The sequence below is a fragment of the Drosophila arizonae genome, chromosome 5 (assembly GCF_054131065.1).
Source record: "Drosophila arizonae isolate 15081-1271.41 chromosome 5, UAZ_ARI_1.0, whole genome shotgun sequence".
Taxonomy (NCBI): domain Eukaryota; kingdom Metazoa; phylum Arthropoda; class Insecta; order Diptera; family Drosophilidae; genus Drosophila; species Drosophila arizonae.
Genome location: NC_142925.1, coordinates 3849946 through 3871913, shown reverse-complemented (window position 1 = coordinate 3871913; position 21968 = coordinate 3849946). Strand labels below are relative to the sequence as shown.

The following is a 21968-nucleotide window of genomic DNA, read 5'->3' as shown; positions in this document are numbered from 1 at the left end:
ACAATGAGCTTGATTATGTGCTTTCTTCCATTCACACCTTTGCAGCTTTACTTTTTCACAGCTTTTCATCGGCATTGCTGTGGCTTTGGCACACTTTTCGTTATTTGTTATTGTTGTTGGATGTCTCAACAAAAATTATTTTCAATTTGAGTGCTGTGAGCCATGAAATTAATTTCGTTTGCTTTGCCAAGCAAACAACTTTCATCTGTAGGAGTTCTAATCCCTAAGCAAACACACACACACACACACACACACACACACACATGCACGCATTCACATACACATACATGATGTATTGGATTTGAAAGTTAGGAGCTGCTATTGCTCTCTGTTTGGAATCAATCGTTGTTGACACTTGGAGGGCTTTTAGCCAATAGTCGAGTGCCATCTGTTAGCCTTACACTTCACAATTGACGCTTTCATTGTTCGGGCAATTGTCCAGCCGAACAAAGGCCAACGGGGCCTGGGCCTTGGCTTCTCTATCTAGGAACAATCGACTAGCGCTTGCGTCTGGCCATACTTTGTGTTGGTTTGTTCTCTGTTTCGGTTTTTTATTACACTGATCCATCTCATCTCTCCTTATTATGCGATTCATTTCCATCTACTTTATTTCAAATATACATCTCAATTTGAGACAGCGTCTCACACTTGAAGAGCACTCCATAAAATACGATTACTAATCGCTTTGTCTACTCCGCTTCGACTTGGCCGGGCTGAGGCCATGGATTGGTCTGCTTTGGCCTGGTGGGGTCGGTCTGGTCTGGCGTGGACTGGTCTGGTCTGGTCTGTTGTGTTTCTTGCTGCGGGTCCTTTTTGCGCAATCTCTTAGTCATCCTTGTCACAAAAGGACACGCCCACTGCACAAGAATTTGCCAGCTCATCATTTGTGCAGCGCTGTGTAATTAAAGGCGCTCCAAAGAGCTCGACCACAGCTGAGACAGAGCAAGAGACAGAGGGGCAGGCAGTCAGTCAGCCAGCTTGAGCCCAAGGCATCAGCGTGAGTTGCTTAGTCCTGTTCAAAAACCTATGACTGTCTCTCTCTCTGTCTCGCTGTGTATACCGCCTTTTCATGTTGATTATGCTAATTTCAAAGTCTCACTCTGAACACAAATTTCGAGTGAACATGCTTTAGCCATGTTCAGCAGCAGCTGCAGCTAGAGCTGGGGCTGGGGCTGGCACTGGGTCTGCGTCAGCTAAGGAAGCAGCCAAAGGACCTGTCAGCCACACACAAATCCATCCATGGGACGTCTTTTTGGCTTTGGCCACATCCGTCGCGCACTTCCCCCTCCACCATCACCATCACATCCATTCGCACTTCCGCCGCGGGCCATGCAAGAAATGCCGTTTGCCACTTTAATGAAAAATGCTGCATAATTCAGCCCCGCCTCCTGCCACTTCACCCATTGCCAAGCGCCCTCAAGAAGTTAACCACTTAGGTGTTGGTTGTTGTTGCCCGTGCCCGTAATTAAGGCCTTGTAGCTGTGAAAAGCAATGCGCATAATGTACTCTTACAGCTAACAGCTAACAGCTCACACAGTTCTCAGCTCACAGTTCCCAGCTCTTGGCCATTAACTCCACACTTCGATGGCTAAGCAGAAAATGCGACAGTTGCACAAAAGGAAAATTCCCCTTCCAATCGTGCTGAACTCATATTTGTAGAATGAGAACAAGAAGAGTATAAAGAGGTTTGGGGGGACTTGGATGGGATTTGGGGGGAGACTTTGAATTGTGCGCACAGCTGACAGTTATGAAAAATGAATGGGAGCATTGGCGCATGGGCGCACGAGTGGGCGAGTGGGCGTGTCAGCCATAAAGCAAGCCAACGCCGCGTCGCAAATGTGGCGGAAAATATGGCGTCAGTCAAAAGTCAGCGCAGCGCGTTTAATGCGCGCGACAGCAAATAAATTGCATTCGGCTGCAGTGCATCCAACCAAAGGGCGGCAGGAGGCGGGGGCGGAGGCAGAGGCGCAAGCAGAGGCAGCCAAAGGTGAAAGGTGAGCTGGAAGTGAAGCTCAGTGAAAAGCAATTTCAAAGAATGTTTGCAACACCCGCTGCGTGCGCTAACAAAAGGTGTGAAACGCAACTGAGACAGAGACCGAGACTGCGTGTGTGTGAGTGAGAGAGAGGAAAAAGAATAAGAGTTTTTATGCGAGTGAAACTAATAAAGCATCACAACATCGAAGCCAAGGGAAAGGCAATGCGCCCAATGCAGTGGCAAACAGTGATGAATGCGAGTTATTCCTGATGTCTGAAAAGAAAAAAGAAAGAAAAAAGAAGAGCACGAAACAAGAGAAGGAAAACGCAGCACTGGAAGCCAATAAAGTGAATAGAAAAGAATGTCATAAAACAACTAACATCAGAGTTCAGCAAATATCTCTGAAACGAGCAAATTGCTTAAGGAACTCAAGAAGTTGCAGGAATGCAGCAAACTCAACTAGTTGCCGTAAGTTCGTTTTAATTGCTATGACAGCCTGACAGACTGACAGCCAAGCAGCCAGACAGACACACCAGACTAACCAGACAGCCTCCCCAAGCCTCTGACGCCCCCAATGAGGATTGCCACCCTACGCAATAGTCTCGCTTGAACCTATCCTAAATTAAGTTGTTATCCAGTGGAAAAATATGCAAATTGTTTTTGGCTCATGTCAGACATAAACTTTTTTTATGGCCAAGTGACATGTCAGCCCAGTCTCTCGCTCTCTCGCTCTCTGAATGTGTTTCACCAGCAACCCATTGACTTCCTACTATTTCCCCCCTTCTCTCTCTCTTCACTCTCTTTCTCCCTGGCCATAGCATTTGTCTAGCGAACACTTTCGTCTGGCGCCACCGCCAAAAACTAAAAAAAAAAAATATGTGTGTGTGTGTGTGTGTGTGTGTGTGTGTGCGTGTGTTGATGGGGACGTGTTCAGGTTTATGCACACTTCGTGTACCCCTAAATCAGATAAGCGAACCTGACTCGCAACGCCCCCTAGCCACTCCCTTCTCTCACTCTTCCCTGTCTCTCTCTCTCTCTCTCTCTCTCTCTCTCTTTCACTCTCTCTTTTGTTTTCTATTCACTGGTGAAGCGAAACTCTCTTTAAAATAATTGCAAATCATAAATAAGTTGAGGCACGGCTCTGGCGTCGGTTGTCCTCGACATTATTTAGTGGCGACAACGGCGACAAGCAGAAGCAGTAACTCTCTCCCTCCCCCTCTCCCACCCACACCCTTCTGCCTCCTGCTGTTTTAGCTGAGTGCAGCTAACAGTTAATTAAGACATTCAACCAACCGCTGTTCGTCCCACTCTTTGACTCTCTTTGCCTCGTTCGGTTCGTGTTTCGGCCTAATCCTTGCCCCTGCCCCTCCCCCTTCCTCATCCACTCTCTCCTCCTGTTGCTGCAGTTGGTCGCGTGCTTCGCTTCATATTGCCTGCCTTTGTTGTTGCAGCTGAGTTTAGAGAGTGTTTATATATACGTATTTGTCCCGATTCGCCTCCCCCTCCGCCTCTTCCTCTGCCCCACCACCCCTCGGGTGCAACGCTTACAAGCCTCTAATTGAGCGTGCAGAGGTCGCTTCTAATTATCGCACGAACCGAACCAAATGGTTTTCCATTTCGTGCCTTTGACGCTCTATTGTTGCCTCTGAATTTGCACTTCTCCTTGTTGTAGTTGTTGCTGTTGTAGTTGTTGTTGTCCGCACTGTTGTTGGCGACATTTGGGCAAAGGGTTTCAGCTCCAGCCGAAAACATAAATTAAGTCGTTTCGGATCTGAAAACAGTTTAAAGTCGAGGCACAGCCAGACTGGAGAGCACTTCGGATACTACGAGCAACATGCGCGAACCACCCGTGTGCGAGTGCTTGCTAACTGCCTATCCATCTATCCATGTATCCATCCATTCAGCGAATCAACTTCATTACCGAGCACAGGGTGTCTGAGTGTGTGTGCGTATGTGTGTGTGTGTGTGCAAATTTCCTGTTCTGCTTTTTACGGCGGCACGTAATCAAATTAAGCAATTACTGCCTTGCGTCTGCCCCCTGCCCCTGTCAGTGTCCTACTTCCCATGTGCCTGGGTAGCTAGGTCTGTAGTAAAACCGAATCCACATCCCCTTTGATTATGGGGCAGTTCTGTGAGCTTCGTGCAACTGCGAGCTGTGAATCTAGTGAAAGGGGAAGGGGAAGGGGAGGATGAAGAAGTTGCACCCCACAATCATAACGGTAAACGTTGCCTAGCCAAACGGAACTCAAACAGCTCCAACTGCCATTTACATGCTCCCCTGGTCCAGTTCCTCACACGGAACTCCAGTTCATCATATCCCTGGGTCATCCCTTACAGAGTGGATTCATCTGAGAAGTTGAAGTTGATGTGAAGATTAGCTTCCTTTCCTCAGAATTAGTATGATAATCGTTTGGTTTATGGCCAATTAATCAACCCTACGGCAGAGCCGGATCCGAAACATATTTTCAGCGACTTATGCGTATCCACAACCACACCCATTTGTATTCCCACCACCGCCCAACTCCTCTGCTAAACACAGAAAGTCAACATAACTTAGAGCTGCTTCAAATTGGGGTACAGCTGTATGCGATGGGTTTATGGGTCGCTTGGGTTCTTCGAGTCGTGCTGGAACCATGTCGCCAATTAACAATATTGAATTCCGAATGGAGCAAAGGGGGGAGGAGGAGAGAAGAAGCTCCAGTGGAATCCTTTCGCGTGGGTCAATGTGAAAGTGTTTACGAGTCGCGTTCACTTTCCGCTTAGCTCTTCACTTTCGCTCCTCGCTTCCGCTTGGCGATAATCGCTTAGCCCATAAAACCCTAAAAGCGCCTCCTAATTATAACTGACCACGCAGTAGTGCAACTCGGTTGCGTTGCGTTTTCTTTCCGCTTTCATTCCGACTGAATGAATGGGAATAGAAATGGAAAAGCCCCAACGACCGGCTGGTTGAATGGGGAAAACTGCTCTGAATGGCAGTCGAGTGACTCTTGTTGCTTACCTCATTGAAGAGCCACAGAAAGACAGACAGACAGATAGACAGACAGGTATACCAGAGACTGACAGACTTCTCCACTGACCTAATGAGCCATTTAGCCAATTGGGGTTAATGTCTTGTGGGAGGAAGAGCTTCCATGGGAGAGCTGTGCGTCCTCTTTCAGCTGGGACTCACGAGCTATTGATGAATATTTCAAAGGTTTCGTGCGGAGTTTGCTAGTTCATATGAAGTCGCTAACAGACTGAAGAAAACTTGAGCATAAACGAGTCGCTTCTTCTGTTTGCGAACTTCGTCTCTTCATTTTCATATTTTCCTTATTGATGTGCAAACATTTCGGTCACGTGCCCAGGACGTGAGCATTTTAGGGAAACTTTAAGAAAGAACTCGAGACTAGGAAAACCCTCGCCTCAAGCTCTACTAAACTGCATTGTTCTACACTCGACGACTGCGCCAATCCATGACCCACTGTTCTCCCCAAGTCTTGTTGTTGTTCCTCTATTCGTGTTGATTGGAATTACAACATCCGTCCAGCCTTTTAAGTCCCGTGTCAATGCGTGAGCTGTTGTTGCTGGTGCTGATGTCTCTGGTGCAGTCGTCGTTTACACAGCTTAGTCCGTGTCCAACAGGACTACACAACAGCACAACAATCAAACGGGGGCAACACCCAGAGAGCTCTCGATTGGACCGCCCTCAATCGTTTACATTGCGCTGCATCGGGACTCGAATCGCAGCCCAGTTGAGGGAGGGGTTCAAGGTGATGTCTTTGATTTCAATTGGTTCCCTGGTCTCGACTCTTAATTCGCATCGATTCGATGAGTAGCACTGCACCAGGCATCAGGCATCAGGCATCGAGCATCAAGTGGATATGGAGACTCGAAATGCTCTGACAGGACATGAAACTGTAATTGGAAGCCACTGAAGCGAGCTGTCTGAATCTGTGTCTGAATCTGAAACAGTCCTCCTGTCTTCCCTTCCTCCTGTCCTCCTGTCGCACTGTCACACAGTCTAGGGTGACTTTCGCTTGCACTCAATATATGATATGACAGATTATTCTATGGCAACTCGCATATTAATTATGGGCTGGTCCCAGACTCTGTGCCGTGAGAGTGAAACGAAACCCGTCCCGTTCCATCAAGTCTTCTATTCCCCCTTGGGACATTCGACCTGAAAGCAAATGTGTGTTGGCTCGCCCGTTTAAATGGATTCTGTTTCAGTTTCGTTTCATCTTTGGGTCAGAGTCAACCTTTAAGGGTATTCACTCTCCATGTCTATCGTTTTACTCATTCTCTCTGCTCTCGGCTGAGCAGCTCCAATTGCCATATCATCGGCATTTGCCGTTTCCATCCATATCACAGACTGCTGAGTTATGTTCCTATCACTCGTCACCCGGCTAGTCTATCAACTGGGGGCAGTGGCAACTCTGGCAACTCTGGCAGCGACTGCTTATCACTTAATGCGTCGCTTTATTGAGTTATGGAAATTGTGCAGATTCATTGAGTTCGCAGGATATTGCAGGATATCGCAGGATGTCGCCGGCGCTGCGAGCTCTGCCTATTGGGCAACCACAGACATATTTTCCAACTCATTTCATCGGGTGTCGGGCACGAACTAAACGGACCTGGGCATCGAAAATTCAAATGCCAACGCTAAAAAGCTCTAACGTGATCCCATCCCCGCTGGCATCCATATCCGTATTCCCCATCGCAATCTGCCCCTGGCTGCATCATCGTTCGCTTCATCATTGCGAATATAGATGTCATTTCCTGTTTCCATATATGGACTCGTCTCGCTTTTACGATTCAATGCTAATAAAGTCGTCTCGCATCTCTCGTCACTTGTCTGTTGTGTCTTGTGGGCGGGGTCCGCCTTGGCCCGTCGGGTGTCGGCGCCAAGTTGCATAATTCAATTACATCCGATGTAGACCCATAAAACTAAATCAAAGGAAAACAAAGCGTCACACTTCATTTACCCGGCGTGCTCCCCACAGTTACATCCACATACCCCGTCCTCTGCTCCTCCTGCCAGACAGACTTCAGTTTGGCTCTGACTTTTTCCAATCATACAAATTTGGCGCTACTTTCCGCAGTCTTCCTCCAGACAGCGCCAGGCAATAAAAGCTTTGAGAAAAGAAGTCCTCCTTGGTCCAGTATCCCCCAGTACTATCCGTCTGTCCCTTCTCCTGTGGATGGGCAGATCTTTCATATTGCGACGCTGCTTATCCTCTTGGCCCATTGCCGACTGATGACATCCAAGTGGAGCCCGACAGTTGAGGGCTTCTGCTGCTGCTGCTGCTGTTGGCAACGAAAGTTTTCCAACGCTTCCGACTAGCTGCCCCGCCCCTTTCTTTGCATCACCCCCACTGAAGCGGATGGAACTGAGTTTGAGCCTCAAAGCATCAAACAATTTACTCGCCTGACTTTTGGCTGGAGTTTTGCTTATAATTTTCTCTCACAACAATAATAATAATACGAGCAATATCGTCAGCCGTGTTTCGCTGCCATTTCTCTCAGTGTAGTTCTGTTTTTGGCTGCCGACTTGGCCTTGGCCCTTGGGCGCCCAAACTTGTTGGCGGATTTTGAATTAGTGCCAAGCGTAAAGTGTTGGCCCATTATTATCTTTCGGACTTCATAACTTGACTCGTAAAATCTTGATAGTTCCACAGATTCCATTCCATTCCCTGGCATTCAAGGATCTGCCACAAGGAAGCGAACCACTAAAAGCAAATTGTGACGCATAAAATAAAACAAAATGAAGTGCAATGGGCAGTTGGCAGTTGGCGTCCCAGTTGGGGTTGTTGGCCCAGATGCTGTGCGAGTAAGTGAGGCAATTACCCATTTATCGAGGTAATTAACCAACGAGTGAGACATATGAGAATACGTGTGGCAATAGAAACCTGGCAACAGGCCAAGAGGAGCCTCTACTTCTTCTCTCAACTGGACATGTTAGGTATCCTCGAAAGGCATTCCAACTGTAACTGACAGCAGCTGCCCATCTGCTCCTCTTCCAATATTTCGCCCCTCTCAGCAGCTGACAATGGAAGTGCAATGTGTTGAAGCAATGAAGGAAATGGCCCAAAATGTGGCAGCAACAGGCAGAGGCAGAGGCAGAGGCAGGGGCAGAGGCAGGAGCAGAGGAAGAAGGAAGTGTCCGAGCTTGCGTTGCTTTTGTTGTGAGCTGCGGCAAAGGATTGCAACGGACTCTCAACAGACACATCAGATACATCTTTTATATTGTTGCACACTTCTGCTTCCTCCTCTTCCTCTTCCTGCTCTACTCTAGGATATTTGATCTGAGAATTTGCAACGATTTGTAAAGCGGCCGCAACTTGACAGCCATTCAAGGACTCTGATAACTGTGCGCCAGGATAAATAGGATGAGCAACTGGAAAGTGCATTCACACTGTTCGGTCAACTGTGAATTATTCCTCAGCTCCCAGCTCGACCCCAAGATAAATCCTCTACAGCTTCTCGAGACTCTCTGAATTTTATGAAGGCGCCACGAGAGTCTCCTCTGCTCCTGCTTCTGCTGCTGCTCCTGCAGCTGCATCTGCTGCCTGGCAGGATTATTTGACGAGGCAATTTGTCCGGCGCCAGCAGGACACAAATTTTGGTTGGGGATAAGGAAGGATATAGAGCGCTAAGGGGGTAGCTTGCCCTCCTGCGGGTCACGTGCCCATTTTGTTTACATGGCGCATTAAGAGGATTCCGTTTCGTTTTATTGCGATTTGATTCTATTTTCTGTTTTCTCCTCACTATTTCTTGTTTTGTTTTGTCCTCGCGTGCGCCTGCCACACACACCCAACGCACACACACACAGACACACACACAGTTGCAGCCACAGATCAAGTCGCACATATTTGTTTTTGCTCTCGCATTCACATTATTATCCTTTTCTTTATCCTTAGCCCGCTTTACCACTTACACTTCCTCCTCCATGCTGCGGTTGGTGTGAACTTTGACACTCCACTGCAGCTTTTTTACAGTTGCTGCAGCTGCTTAAGCGTCTCTCAATTGCTCTTGTTGTTGTTGTTGCTTATTGTTGTCCTTCTGTGCAGCTTTTTACTCACATTTGTTGCTTAACCTTTCCTTTCCTCCCCTTTTTGTGTGTTAGACTGGATTCATTATGGTAAAGTGGGCGTGTCCCTGGGTAGTTGCCTCCTGTTGGCTTCGCCGATAAGAGCACGTCTGGTGGCTTAGTGGTTCTCGTGTGGTTCTGCCCGCCTATGAGCTTATCAGCTATCAGTAGCTGTTGCTCTGCAGAGCAGTACTTGCCCCCTCCCCCTTCTCCCTTTACCTCTTAAATCACATTCTTATCGCCTGCAATTTACTTGGCCGACACTTAATAGCCACACGTGGCGCCTGCTGGCTTCAGCTCTGCAATCTTCCTCTTCCTCTTCTAGATCTACAATTGCACGTGTAAACAACATAAATGACGCTGGAAAATGAGGAAAAGGGTTTTCCAACGCACAGCTTGAATATTTTCAATTATTTTTCAAGAGCTTTCTTGTGATTTCCAATTTGATATTTTTGCTTGCACAAGCTCAGGACTCGTTTGCTTTAATTAAAAGTCGTCCAAAGTTCTAAGTGTCCTGCCTGCTGGGGCGGCTGTCACAGCAATTTTTAGAAGCAAGGAATTTTCTGTTTGGCCTGTTTTTTGGCCTTCTTTTTTCTGGACGGCTCTTTGTTGTTGCTGTTGTTGTTGTTGTTAATGAGGCATATTTGAGGCGTTTGGCAATGTAATTGCTAACTAATCAACCTTTTTTAATTGAATTTCTGCAGCTGGCAAATGGCAAATAGCCCAACGGCCGTCCCGACGTCCCGACTCCTGCTCTCTACCAAATCAAAGAAAGTTATTTCATTAAAAAATTTTAATTGACATTCGTTTCTTCTACTAAATTGAGCTTTGTGTCCGACAAGTCTCGCTGGCCATCTGTCAGATCCTGGGACAGGAAATGCCAAATAACTTTGCCTCTGGTCCCACAAATGAATCAGCTTGACAGTTTACATACATATATATACCTATATACATATATATATATATATATATATATATATATATATATATATATATATATATATATATACCTATGTACGCATGTATATATGTCTCAATATAGATTGCTTACTTTTTTGATTGTGCAGCGTTTTCACTTGTTTTTTTCCTCTCTTTTTAGATATTTTGATGTAATTACTGCGACAAGTTGCCCAATTTGCTTAGTTCGGTTTGGTTCCCACTTCGTAGAGAGTTCGTTTCATTTAATTAGTTTGGAAAATGTTCCTACCAGCAGCTCATCATTCTCGGCTGCTGCTGTTGCTGCTTCTTCTTCTTCTTCTTGAACTGATTTTCCGCCTCTTTTCTTCAACTTCTTCTTCTAGGGCAACTGTTGTTGGCAGCCAGCAGGAAATTGCTTCGTTTCGACGGCTTTTGAGTGACAAATTGAATTTGCTGCACAACAAATAGGGCTACTTGTCACAGACAAGCACACACACACACACACACACATGCACACATACATAGTGTATGTGTGCTCCACAATTAAGTATATGCAAGTGTTGGTGCCATATGTGTAACTAGCGTTTCATACAATTCCATTGCATACCATTCTCTTTCTCTCTCTCTTTTTATCTCTTTCTCTCTCTTTCCCTCTTTCTCTATTGCATTTTCCCTACGTATTCCATTTCAAAGTTCAATTTACAGAACTGAAAACTTTATCCAAAGCCGAAAGTATTTGTTAGCTAAGCCAATTAAATTGCTTTTACAATTAAATCTATTTATAATTTCAAAGCAGCTAAAGCACAAATGTCCCTAAGACCCATTTGAAAATATTATGAAAGGGAATATTATATTGTATTTATATTATTGTATTTACAATTCTCCACAGTTATCTTATATATCATATTGTTGCAAGCCTTAGAGCTATCATAAATTAGACAAGTTAGTAACAGTCCAAAATGAGCTATTATTTCTAGTTGATTGTCTTTCTATTTACTGATTACAAATTAGTTCCATAAACAATTAATTCTGTCCACAAGTCCCTTAGGTCCTCGAGCCTAATAATATTTAATTTGATGCAAATATTATATATACATATTGGCTATCTACTGTTTGTCCAACAATCAGCCAGTTAGTAATACTTCATAATTGGATATCATTCCCAATAAATGGCTTGACCCAGGGGAGTGTTCGGTATATGAGCAGCGCACTCAAGGCCCGATACAATTAATTTCGTCTTCCCATTGCGAGGCATTTCCATAATTATTATTGAATTATGTGATATGCTTATTAGCTTATCGGTTCATCAATAGAAATCGCCATAGTTGCTCTCTCTCTCTCTCTCTCTCTCTCTTTCTCTCTCCCCCTCTGCCTGTGTAAGCAAAAGCACAACAATAACAAAATGTTTGGGTTTTGGCCATTTGGAAAAAATGCGCAACAGTTGCATGTGGCAAGCGGCATGTGGCATGTGGCAACGGCAACAAACCAGCAAACAATTGTCCTTTCTGCTGTTGCCAAACACACCCCGAATACCCTAACTCCACCAGCCGGCAACTATCCTGCCCCACTGCGCATGTGCCCACACAGCCCAAAAACGAAGTCAGCTTCGTCGAATTTCGGCTTTATCGCGGGCTTTCGGATAGTCGCAATGCTCGAGCTGCATTCAGTCGCACACAGCTTTCCGGTAGAGTCAGTCGGAATCGTGAAGCTAACGCGAAAGACTAAAACGAGAGTTAAACGCCGCCAACGAATCGCCGGCAGGACTCGCTTACGAATTCGTGAAGTGACGAAGTGAACGCCGTCCAAGAAATACTAAATATTGTTCCTCGACCTTAACGAAATACCAGCAAAATACATAAATAAACCAAGAAATAAACCAAATCATTACACCAAACGTGCAAAGGGCCAAAATCATCAGCTCCAGCTCCAGCTTCAGCTACAGCCTCAGCATCATTATCATTATCGTTGTCAAAGGAATTATTGTTGTACGCGGTTAGCGGTTCGCCTCGCGCGTGCTGTGACAAACCAGCAGCGAGGACATTGAGCCCGCAAGTGTCGGTATCTGCCCCGTTACCCGTTACCCCGTTACCCGCTGCCCGAAAAGAGCCATGTTGACAGGCTTAAATGGGCTTTTAAGCGCTTAAATTTCAAGGCGCTTTTCCTCTCATTACGCTCGCGCGCTCCCTCTGAACGCCTGTCAGCGTTTTGGCTGGTGTCCTGTGAAATGATATATTACACCCAAGCAAATAAAAGTGTTGGTCCAAAGTGCGAATACGTTCTCAGCCAAAAAGGATTAAGCACTTCGTGCCCGACACCGTCCCTCCGTGTGTGAGTGTGCGTGCGTATTCTCGTGTTGTGCGTGTTAACTGGCCATAAGGCCGCGCGTCTCTGTCGCATAGCCAATGAAAGGATTAAAGGCATAACATTTCATATCAGTTGACAGTCCACAGGACACACGGAGCACAGGCCACAGCAGGATACAGCACATTGGGCAGAGGACGGACGCCTCTACGCCTAAGCTGATTGCGTTTTGATACGTAAGCATTTAATGTGTTTTGCTAAACACTTTTTTCCCTCAACACTCGACAACAACTCGAGCACCCACTTTTCACGATTTCGTCCTTACGAATCCGGCTCGGGCCCACACAGCGCCAGCAGCCGTGACTAACTCGGTTCGAGACGGAACGTCAACAGACTAGACCCACTTCAAAGTGAAACTAAATAAATATTTTCACATTTAAGCATTGCGTCCCTTCCACTGCTAGACATGTGGCTGGTCAGTGCACTGAGCGAAACTGAGAAATGCCAAAGTCAGTGTGAAAAACCGATGTTATCTTAACATAACTTGAAGCACTTTAAGCATTCACTCACAGTTAAGTAGCTGTGTATAAATAAATTAAGTAAACAGTTTATTTTTAACTGAAGCACTTACCCCTTGTTTTTCGTTCAGTGTATTTTGGGCTGAGTGTGTGAAGTGTCTGTGTTAAGCGCTGACACTAATTGCAACGTGCGACAGATTAAAAGCTTCTGGCCAACTCTTCAAAGTAGGCAATCAAAGGCAAATTGAACGACAGCTTACAGCACGAGCACCCTGTAAAAAAAAGACCGTAAAAAGCGATTTAAGAGCTGACGAGTTTATTGAAATGAAGCGCATTAAAAAAATACGCTTAAATGTAGTTATTACTGTCTTTTAACGGTCTGACATAAAAAATTGGCCATGCTCGCATATTACAGGCTAATTATCTTAATCTGCTCTAAAGTAAGCGAGTAAATTTCCATGGAGCTTTATCAAGTTGGTGGCCTCTTTTTTATTGTATATTACAGGGTATTTAGATATACGAGTATTTGTCTACCCTATGAGCTATTAAAGTAGTCATACGTATACGTATAGCTACATCACAATCGCTCTACAGCTATTTATGGCTCAAAATTACCTCTGAACTATATCCATGGTCTATCAATTTTCTCTCACAGTATTCCTAGAATACCCTGAGATTTATATACAACACCCAGTCTCCCATTTCAAGCACTCTACATCTGGGCATTCAAGTAAATCCCAGCTCTCCTCTTAAATGTTTCTCAGAGTTACATATCTTATCTCCAGCTCATCATAGCCCGCTCTAGCTTTCTAGTTTTCTAGGGCACATAACTAATGCCTGCTCTCTATTTCCAACAAGCGAACGTAAATGGCCGCAAAATCCGTTCAAATCAAAAACATGAGCAACAACAACAACAACAACAACAAAATCAGCAGCTTAAGAAAATGTCAAGTTATGCAAATCTTGCGCTGCGCTTGAGCAACTTTTTTGAATGGGGTCGGTCGGCCATGCCCCCCAAGCCCACCCCTCGAACATTTCCGCACGCTATGCCACTATGCTGATGGAATGCCTAAGTGCCTGGCCAGAACACGCTGCCAGGCAGCCACATTAAATGGCCAAGCATAAAGGACAACAATGGGCGCTAGTGTCGAAGTGCAACAAAATGTTGCCCCGAAATGTATGCTACATTTTTCTCCTGCCTGCCTCCCTTTGTTGTTCACTTCGTGCTTTTATGGGTATTTCTTTTTTTCCCCATTTTTTTGGTAGTTTGGGGCAAGTGCTAAGTGGAGGGCTTTTGATTATGTGAGCAAGTTGAAAAATATGCATAGATTAGGCATGCTTTTAGCGCCCTACTTTATGAGGCGACTCGATGATTCAATTAGAGAGCAGCCAAGAGCAAAGAATCGAGGATTATAAATAGTAAGCTGAATCAATGGCCAAGAGTTTTGATATTCCCACTCAAATCTGAATATTATATGATTTTCATAAGCATCAATGACAGCCATCATAAATCAATGATTATTGCCAGCCATTGTAACCGGGAAATTGGCCAAAGAACATTTCAAATTTTTAAAATGGGTCGTTGAGTCGAGTTATTTCTTTTTATGGCACTTGCACAGATAAAAGTAACAGCCAACCAGCCAGCCAGCCAGACCCAGTCTGAGTGGGTGCCTGCTGTCTGAGAGAGATGCCTAAAAGTGTCATCGCTTAGCTGCGATTCTGTCACATTCTCTCTAGCTGCCAACAATAAATTTGCCACACATAAACATGAAAAATGGCCAGAGACAAGCTCGGGGCGTTCGACTTATCAATAGGAGCACATAAAACATAATTTGCGATTGTTTTTCATGCCAAATGGGTGGCGGAGCTGACTTATAAAGCTCGCTTTAAGGAATTTTATCAAGCATATTCTTATTGTAGAGTTGAATCTCTTTGACTAAAAGGTCGCATAACAATTTATGGGAAATTGTTTTTATGCCAAAATGGGCTAAAAGGAAGTTGTAGATTATAATTTGAGCTCAGTAAAATATATTTATATAATAAATTTTTATTTGAAATTAAATGCTTTAATATTTTTGTTTTTCTTTTTTTATTAATTAATTAAAGTACAATTTTTAATTTTTGTTGTTCAATTCAAAGTAAATAAATTATAAATTTTTGTTTATATTTACTGACATACATTATTATTTTAAAAATTGAATTTATTAATAGAAGTTTTAGTATACAATGTACATTAAAAATGCTTCATTAATTTATTTTAATTTAATAGTTAATTAAACTTAATTTGTTAAGTTTTTTATAAATAATCAAATTAAATTTTCTTACAGATATATTTATTTTATACATATTTTTTATATATTTCTAAAAAAATTATTTAATATTTTTGTCATTTTAATATTTTAGGGTTACTATAAATGTATTTTTAATTATTCAAATATATTATTTATATTATGCTATTTCTCAATTTGATTTATTTATTTTTTTAATATTCACATCTACTAATATATTTTTAAATTATTTTATTATTTTAAATTAAATTTAGTGAAGCTTATATAACTTTAATTATCAAAACTATATACTGTATCCATATTAATTTAATGGCAGCGCAGACAATATAAGCTCAATGTAAATTGTTCGTTGTTCATTGAAAATTTCACAAATTGTCAATTAGATCGCAGCAAATTACACTGCCACAAATTCAGCTCACGCAGAGCCACCGGGTCACGCCCAGCGCACCGCCTCGTTTGGCCCCTCAGGCAGCCTCAACCACAATTTGGGCCGCAGCCTTTATTAGTGTCCATGGAGTTGCGATATTTAGTGCACACGACAAATTGTCTACCCAGCTCATGCCGCTCTGGGCTACATATGCTATTTAGTGGTATATATAGTACTATATGTATATCCATGTCAAGTCCAACTGCCTTACCCAACCTCTGCCTCGCTCTTTATGGCTCTCTCTCTGTCTCTCTCTCTCTGTCCTTTGCCTAGTGAAGCGCAGCGCCGAAATGTTACAAAATCGCACAAATGGCTTGCACCACATCCCCTCTTCATTTGCGTTTGCCTACCCATAATGCCCATTACCCATTGCCCAATGCCCTCGCCCCAAATGTAAATTAATTGCCTGTACAAATTAGCCAACTCGGCGAACATTTCGAACATTTTGTACATTTTGGACATTAGGCCCAGGCGCACAAAATGCCGGCATAAATGGGCAAACTCTCCCTAATTTCCCCATACGAAATAATTGTACAATCACCAGCAAAAATAATTGCCATCGAAATGCTCAACTACCATATACCCTGACTTCAATATAAATTGAGATTTAATGAGGAATAAATATATATATATATATATATATATATATATATATATATATATATATATATATATATATATATATATCAATCATTTCAATCATTTAAGTTATGATTCGCATAATCTTAACTCATTTTATATTCTAATACAAGTAACACTAAGCTTTAATGTGCTTTCACCTAAAAAGCTTTTCTCTATAAGTATATATTGATTAATCTACACTAATCTATTGCTACACTAACCAACACGAACCTATTTAACAATTTAAAAATTGATCTGCTGAGTTAAACTTGAAGCTGATACAAACATTTCAAGCCAAGATGAATATTATTATAAGAATGAGCTTTGATGAACATTAAGTAAGACATCATGGCGCTATTGACTCCCTGTTATTATAATTTGATGATCATATACCCTATTTAAAAATATGCTCTACCTTTAGCACATTCACATTTGTTCATTGTCAGGTAAACAGATGCAAATGTCGCTCGTTATTTTTAATCAGCTATCAAAATGTAAAGCTGCTAAATTCATCTGAAACATTGTCGAAAAGCAACCGAACAACATTTGCCAATTCATTCCAATTTTAATATTGTGCGCAACAGCAATTCTTTTCACGTCAAATATTTAATGAAGTCGCGCATATAGAGGGCAGACCACGACCCCACCTAAAACCCATTTGGCACATTTGACTTTTGGCTTGTTTGTATTTAGTATGTGTTGTGTGTGTGTATGTGTGCTTTGTGCATATTGAAATTTGTTGTTCGAGTCGCATTAAAGTTAATGAGGAAATTGCTGGAACAGGCATTCGGTGGTCATTTCATGGGGGCAAATGGAGGGCAACTATTTGCCAAAACGTTGCTGGAGGCCAAATTCATTGAAATTGTACTTTATTTACGAACGTGAATAGCTTCAAATTACTCAAATGCCTGAATTTAGGATTTTTATTTCGCATTTTTATGAGAAAGCTTAATAGCCAAGGCAATGAGATAGATACTTCTCTTGCTTTTTCAAGTGAATAGAAATCTGAATCCGAATCTGTTACCAGTTTATCATCAACAACAACAGCAACAGCAACGATTGAAGCTTCCCCAATCCCCAGAGTTTTGTGTCTGCAATTGAAGCAAAAGCAAATGCCTCGCGGCTCTTGGCAACATTGGCACAGCAATTGGAATGAGTCTAGAAATGAGAAATGGAAGTGGATGGAGATGGGGTGGGGATGGGGAGAAGGAATGCCAAATGGGAAACGGGAGCAGGCTGCCTGCCTTGCCTGCCATTTAAAGTCGCCAAATGATGGCAGGGAAACAGTGGCAGTACTCAGAGCAAACAGAGCAGAGGGACGGACCCCCAGAGCAGGAGGCGTAAGGGTGGCCACATAGAGTGGGGCGTTGGCAGCGCAATTGAAACAACAACGAGGCGGAAATAAAATATTAACTTTGCTTAACTCAAACTCACGATTCAATTAAGAAGCGAAAGCCATTTTATAATTGAAATGAGTTTGCCTGCCTCACTGGCTGCCACGCCTGCAGGCGTCTGCCCCATGAAATGAACGATAAACAGGAAAACGGCTGTGGCATAGACCAAAGCCAAACAATAAAGAACATCAATAAATATTGCGAGCAACAAAAATTAGCAAAAAGGGAGCCTACGTAGATAATAATAATGGCAGCAGCAGCAGGAGCTGGGGGGCGAGCAGAAAATGAAAGATGATTATTCATTAGACGGCAAATTATGTAATTGAAAAGTTTTTTGTCACAACTGCCAGGACTCACATCATCATCAGCAGCCGCAGCCGCAGCCGCAGCCCCGGACGATTTTCTGAACATCATCTTTCAGCTGCCGAAGACAAAGCCCGGCGCATAATTTGTCACCGAAGCTAGTGGGCGGGTGAGGAAGCTGTGGCAGCTGTGTCTAGGCGTGGATCCCCAGACAGATGATGCGCGTGACTAAGCAGAAAATTTTCAGCATTGGCTCCCCAGTTCCACAACAGACAACTCGCTGTCCCCAGTTGGAAGACAAACACCTTCCACCCCCGCTCGCCCCCTCTTATCATTCCTTTTGATTATGATTGAGTTGACGTCGTTAATATGTTATCGATGATGATTTGCGACTCTTCCACGTCTCCCCCTCGACTCGGAGGGTCTCTGCTGTGTCTCTCTCTGCGAGTCTCTGCCACGCGCTCGCGAATTGGCGGCTCCAGCAGCTCGAGTGATGCGGCGCGCTGCCTGGCAGCCTGACTGGTTGGCTGCTTGGCTGCTTGGTTGCTGGCTGCTGGCTGTTTGTCTGCTGCTCCATTTAAATCAGTTACATTGCTCGCAATGTCAACACAAATACACACAGGAGACACACACATACATCCACTCACCCATTCACATGTGTACTTTCATTTTGTTATTTGTCTTTTGAATTATTAATGAATCTGCTGAATGGCATCGACTTCAGCTTGGGCTGTGGCAGAGATCTTAACGGTAGTTGACGGGTTGATGATACGGATCTTAATCAAGGGAGTCCTCTCTCAGCCTTTCCTTGTGGACTTTGCTTTCATCGCAGATAAGTTTAATTAAATCTCTGGCATATTCTGCAGTCCACATTCCACGGCTGCATTGCTGCCACGCCCACAACTGGCTTGACCGCGCATTGCAAGACTTTCAGCACTTTTCGTTGGCTGCAAGGCAGCAGAGGCAACAAAGTTTTCTGATTTCGATTTTTATTGCGGCCAAAAACCGAGCAACTATTCCCAATATGCAGCCATGGAGATTGCAGAGGGTGGCAGGAGTAGGCAGCATATGAAGGGAAGTGAGAGGGGCGCAAAGTGCAAGCAGGTGGAACTGGAGTTCGGTTTCTTGGCAGCAATTTCATTTTGGAGGCACTTGACTGCTGTACCCACTCTTCCTCTTCCTGCCCGTCTCTTCCGTCTCTCTTCTCCACTTTCCACTCACATTTCCATTTCCATGCCAACTCTTGACTTTCCACCTGGCCGAATGTTTTGATTTTGGTTCTAACTGCACCTGGAATTCCATTCGTATGGCTCCACACGCAAGCAGCAGAAGGTGGAAAGCAACAGAAAGAGGGGCGAGGGGAGAATCAACTGAACCACTTGAACCACAAAATCCACACAAACATTTCTGCAACGCAAAACTTTTTCCTATTTTCCTCCTCCTCTTTCTCCCCTTTGCATAATTTAAAAAGTGGAAAGCACACAAAATATTAACACGAATTTATTAAAGCACCAGTCGAAGCAACTCGTGTGACTTTTAATCAGCAGAGGATACACCACCTACCACTCCCCCCACACTCACCCTCTCCCTCTTCTCCACAAGCTCCGATGTGCGTTTCTGTAAGCTGTTAATCTTTTTTCAACTTTGTAATTACTTTTGCAGGCAGAAACTTTCTTTGAGCAGCACATTCACGAATTATTTTTGAAACAAACAACAAAGCCACTCAACCACAGCACCACACACTCCCCTCTCTCCTGCCACACACCACACACAGTGTCACCACTCGACTCCTGTCCGAAAACTCAACTAAATCACTTTCTATTCAACAGGACGCAGCAGCTGGCCAGCCGGACAACCAGTCGAGCAGACGACACAAAAAGGCCACCAGGACAAGCTAGCCAGGCTGGACACATGCTCGACACCAGCAACTGGAACTGGCACTAGGCACTGGGCGAGACGTTGCCAACGTGACGAGCTAAGCCACCAGAAGGAGTAGCAGTTGGTCAAGAGAGAAACAGCCACAGAAGAGGGTAGAAGCTGGCCAATAAAAAAGCTAACGAAATTCGTGCAGAGTCAGAGTCAGATGCGAAAATGCTGATGGCGCTTGCAGTCGACAGCCGAATTCAGCAACAACAACAACAACTGCAACAACAGACGCAACCGCAACAAAAACAAAACTGGAAAAGTTGAGCAGGGACAGAGGCTGCAGCGGCTGAAAAGTTCCAAAATTTACCAGACACAAATTTCGTAGAGCTCTGCTCGACGTCGCTCGTCGCTTTGTGGTTGCATCCGGAACTGTTAGCAGCAGTTGCCATAGACGTAGCCGTTGCCGTAGCCGGAATTTGATTTTAACGCATCTTTTAGAGCCGCGTCGCCTGTTTGCCAACGGCAGCAACTGCTAACTGGCAGCTGGCAACCAAATCAAAACTGGAAGGAAGAGTCTCGACTGTGCCTGCGGAACGCTTCAATGGTCACACATTGAAATTGGCTGCCACAAAGCCAAAGGGGAGCTCCACGCCCCTGAAATGAGCGCCAATTGCGGCGTCACATGCACTGACAAGTTATTAACTGCACATATCCCAGGCAGATAAGCATCTCCCGCAAAATAACACCGACAAGAGCAGCGAGGAGGAGCTCCTACTGCTCATCATGGCCAACTGCAACAGCTGCTGCCTGCTGCTGCAGCTCCTCTGGACAGCGCTGCTCTCTTGGCAGTTGCCTCCGGTCAGCGGATATCTCAACATTTTCATCAGTCACCACGAAGTGATGAAGCTGATGGGTAAGTCTATACATATGAGCCCCATATTTGGGGGTAGCGCAATCTCATTTCGATTCGAAAATAATCGTCGGGACCAAGTTAGAGCTCCGCCCCACTGATATGATTAATAGCTGAATGCCAAAGTGCGACAGGACAAATTCATTGCTCCTCGGCAGGAGAAACAAACAAAACAAGTTGAGGCGGGGGCTTAGGCACAGACCACGTCGCAGTCATTAATAGTTCCGAAATAATTGTTGACCATGACGACGACGAGGACGACGACGATATAGATGAAGAGGAAGAGGAAGAGGAAGAGGAATGCGCGGGGTTGGACGACCACAAAAGTTACGCGAAAACACGGAAGAAAACAAATCCACACAAATCGATTTCCGGCCGTAGACGGAGCCACCCTCGCACCTTTGCCACCCTGTTGACAGCTGCAAGTAGTCCGCCTCCTGCTCTCGCCTAGTTGCCCCACCCTCATCCTCCCCCTCCCCCTCCCCTTTCTCTGCTAACGACTTCACAGTCCGGTGCGGCGCATTTTGTTGTTTGTTTTGCTGTTTTGCGAGGCCTCGTTATTGATGGCGCCAGCCATTCAAGTGGCTCCAGATCGACCTTGTGCCAGGCCCAATCCCAGCCCTATCCACAGCCCCAGCTCCTACCCAATTCATGTCCTCGAAAATAGTTACAGTAATAGGCATTCATTCGGCGTGCCAAGGCGGAATGACGTCGTGTTGCTGCCTCCCGTTGATTAATGGTTCATGGCTCCAAAATGTGAGCCAAGGCGGTTCCTGGGACTCCTCCCTCCCTCTATCCAAGAGTCCATCATTCATGCCTTTGCTGTGCACAGCATTTTCCGGCACTTAGCTGTAATTGGAGCAAAATGCTTCAATCTCATTATGCAGGCTCAATCGTACTCCCAGTCCTAGTCCCAGTCCACTCGCTGCTAATCGCCAAATCACGGCACTTCAATTAGTTGAACAGCATAAAAATAATCCACACAAGTGCCACACGGATCCGAGATTGATGAATGGCCAAAGAACTTTGAGCTGCAGCTGTCGTCCACGTCACTGGGTCAGCTACTCCAGCTCCCCCTCTCCTTCCCTCACACAAAGCATGGCTCTCTTTTTCCCTTTATATCTATCATTCTCTAGTTCACTCTGAGATTGCATTCGAATTCGCTGAGCCATGCGCTACTCGCTACTCGCCCTGGCAATTGACACTTTACAAAGCATGCGCTGGCCCCTCACCCCCCTCACGTCTTTGAATGCAAATCGGATTTCATTAGCGACAGCTCAAAGAGTCTTCCACTTTGCTTGTTGCTCTGTGTAATTTCCTGTGCTATGCGCGATTCACATAGATTCCTTTTCCCACTCGCCTTTTCCTCATCATTTTC

At 44.6% G+C, this 21968-nt stretch overlaps 2 protein-coding genes across 4 annotated transcripts in view; one reads left to right on the top strand and one right to left on the bottom strand.

Moving 5' to 3' along the window:
• Positions 1-21968, bottom strand: part of LOC149268378 (uncharacterized) — a 107019-nt gene that overhangs the window by 49064 nt on the left and 35987 nt on the right. For both annotated transcript variants that reach the window (XM_089471868.1, XM_089471867.1), the window contains exon 2: positions 12895-13053. The gene's annotated coding sequence lies outside the window, so the exon portion shown is untranslated. The remainder of the gene's footprint in view (positions 1-12894; positions 13054-21968) is intronic.
• The window catches only part of Drl-2 (tyrosine-protein kinase derailed 2), a 55588-nt gene that overhangs the window by 3006 nt on the left and 30614 nt on the right, over positions 1-21968 (top strand). Inside the window, exons 1-2 of one of the 2 annotated variants that reach the window (XM_089471863.1) lie at positions 11611-12499; positions 19644-20593. In XM_089471863.1, coding sequence (XP_089327989.1) covers positions 20464-20593 — 130 coding nt within the window. In that variant the 5' untranslated portion in view covers positions 11611-12499; positions 19644-20463. Of the gene's footprint in view, positions 1-11610; positions 12500-19643; positions 20594-21968 lie in introns of those variants that run through there. The other variant, XM_089471864.1, reaches the window with a different exon arrangement.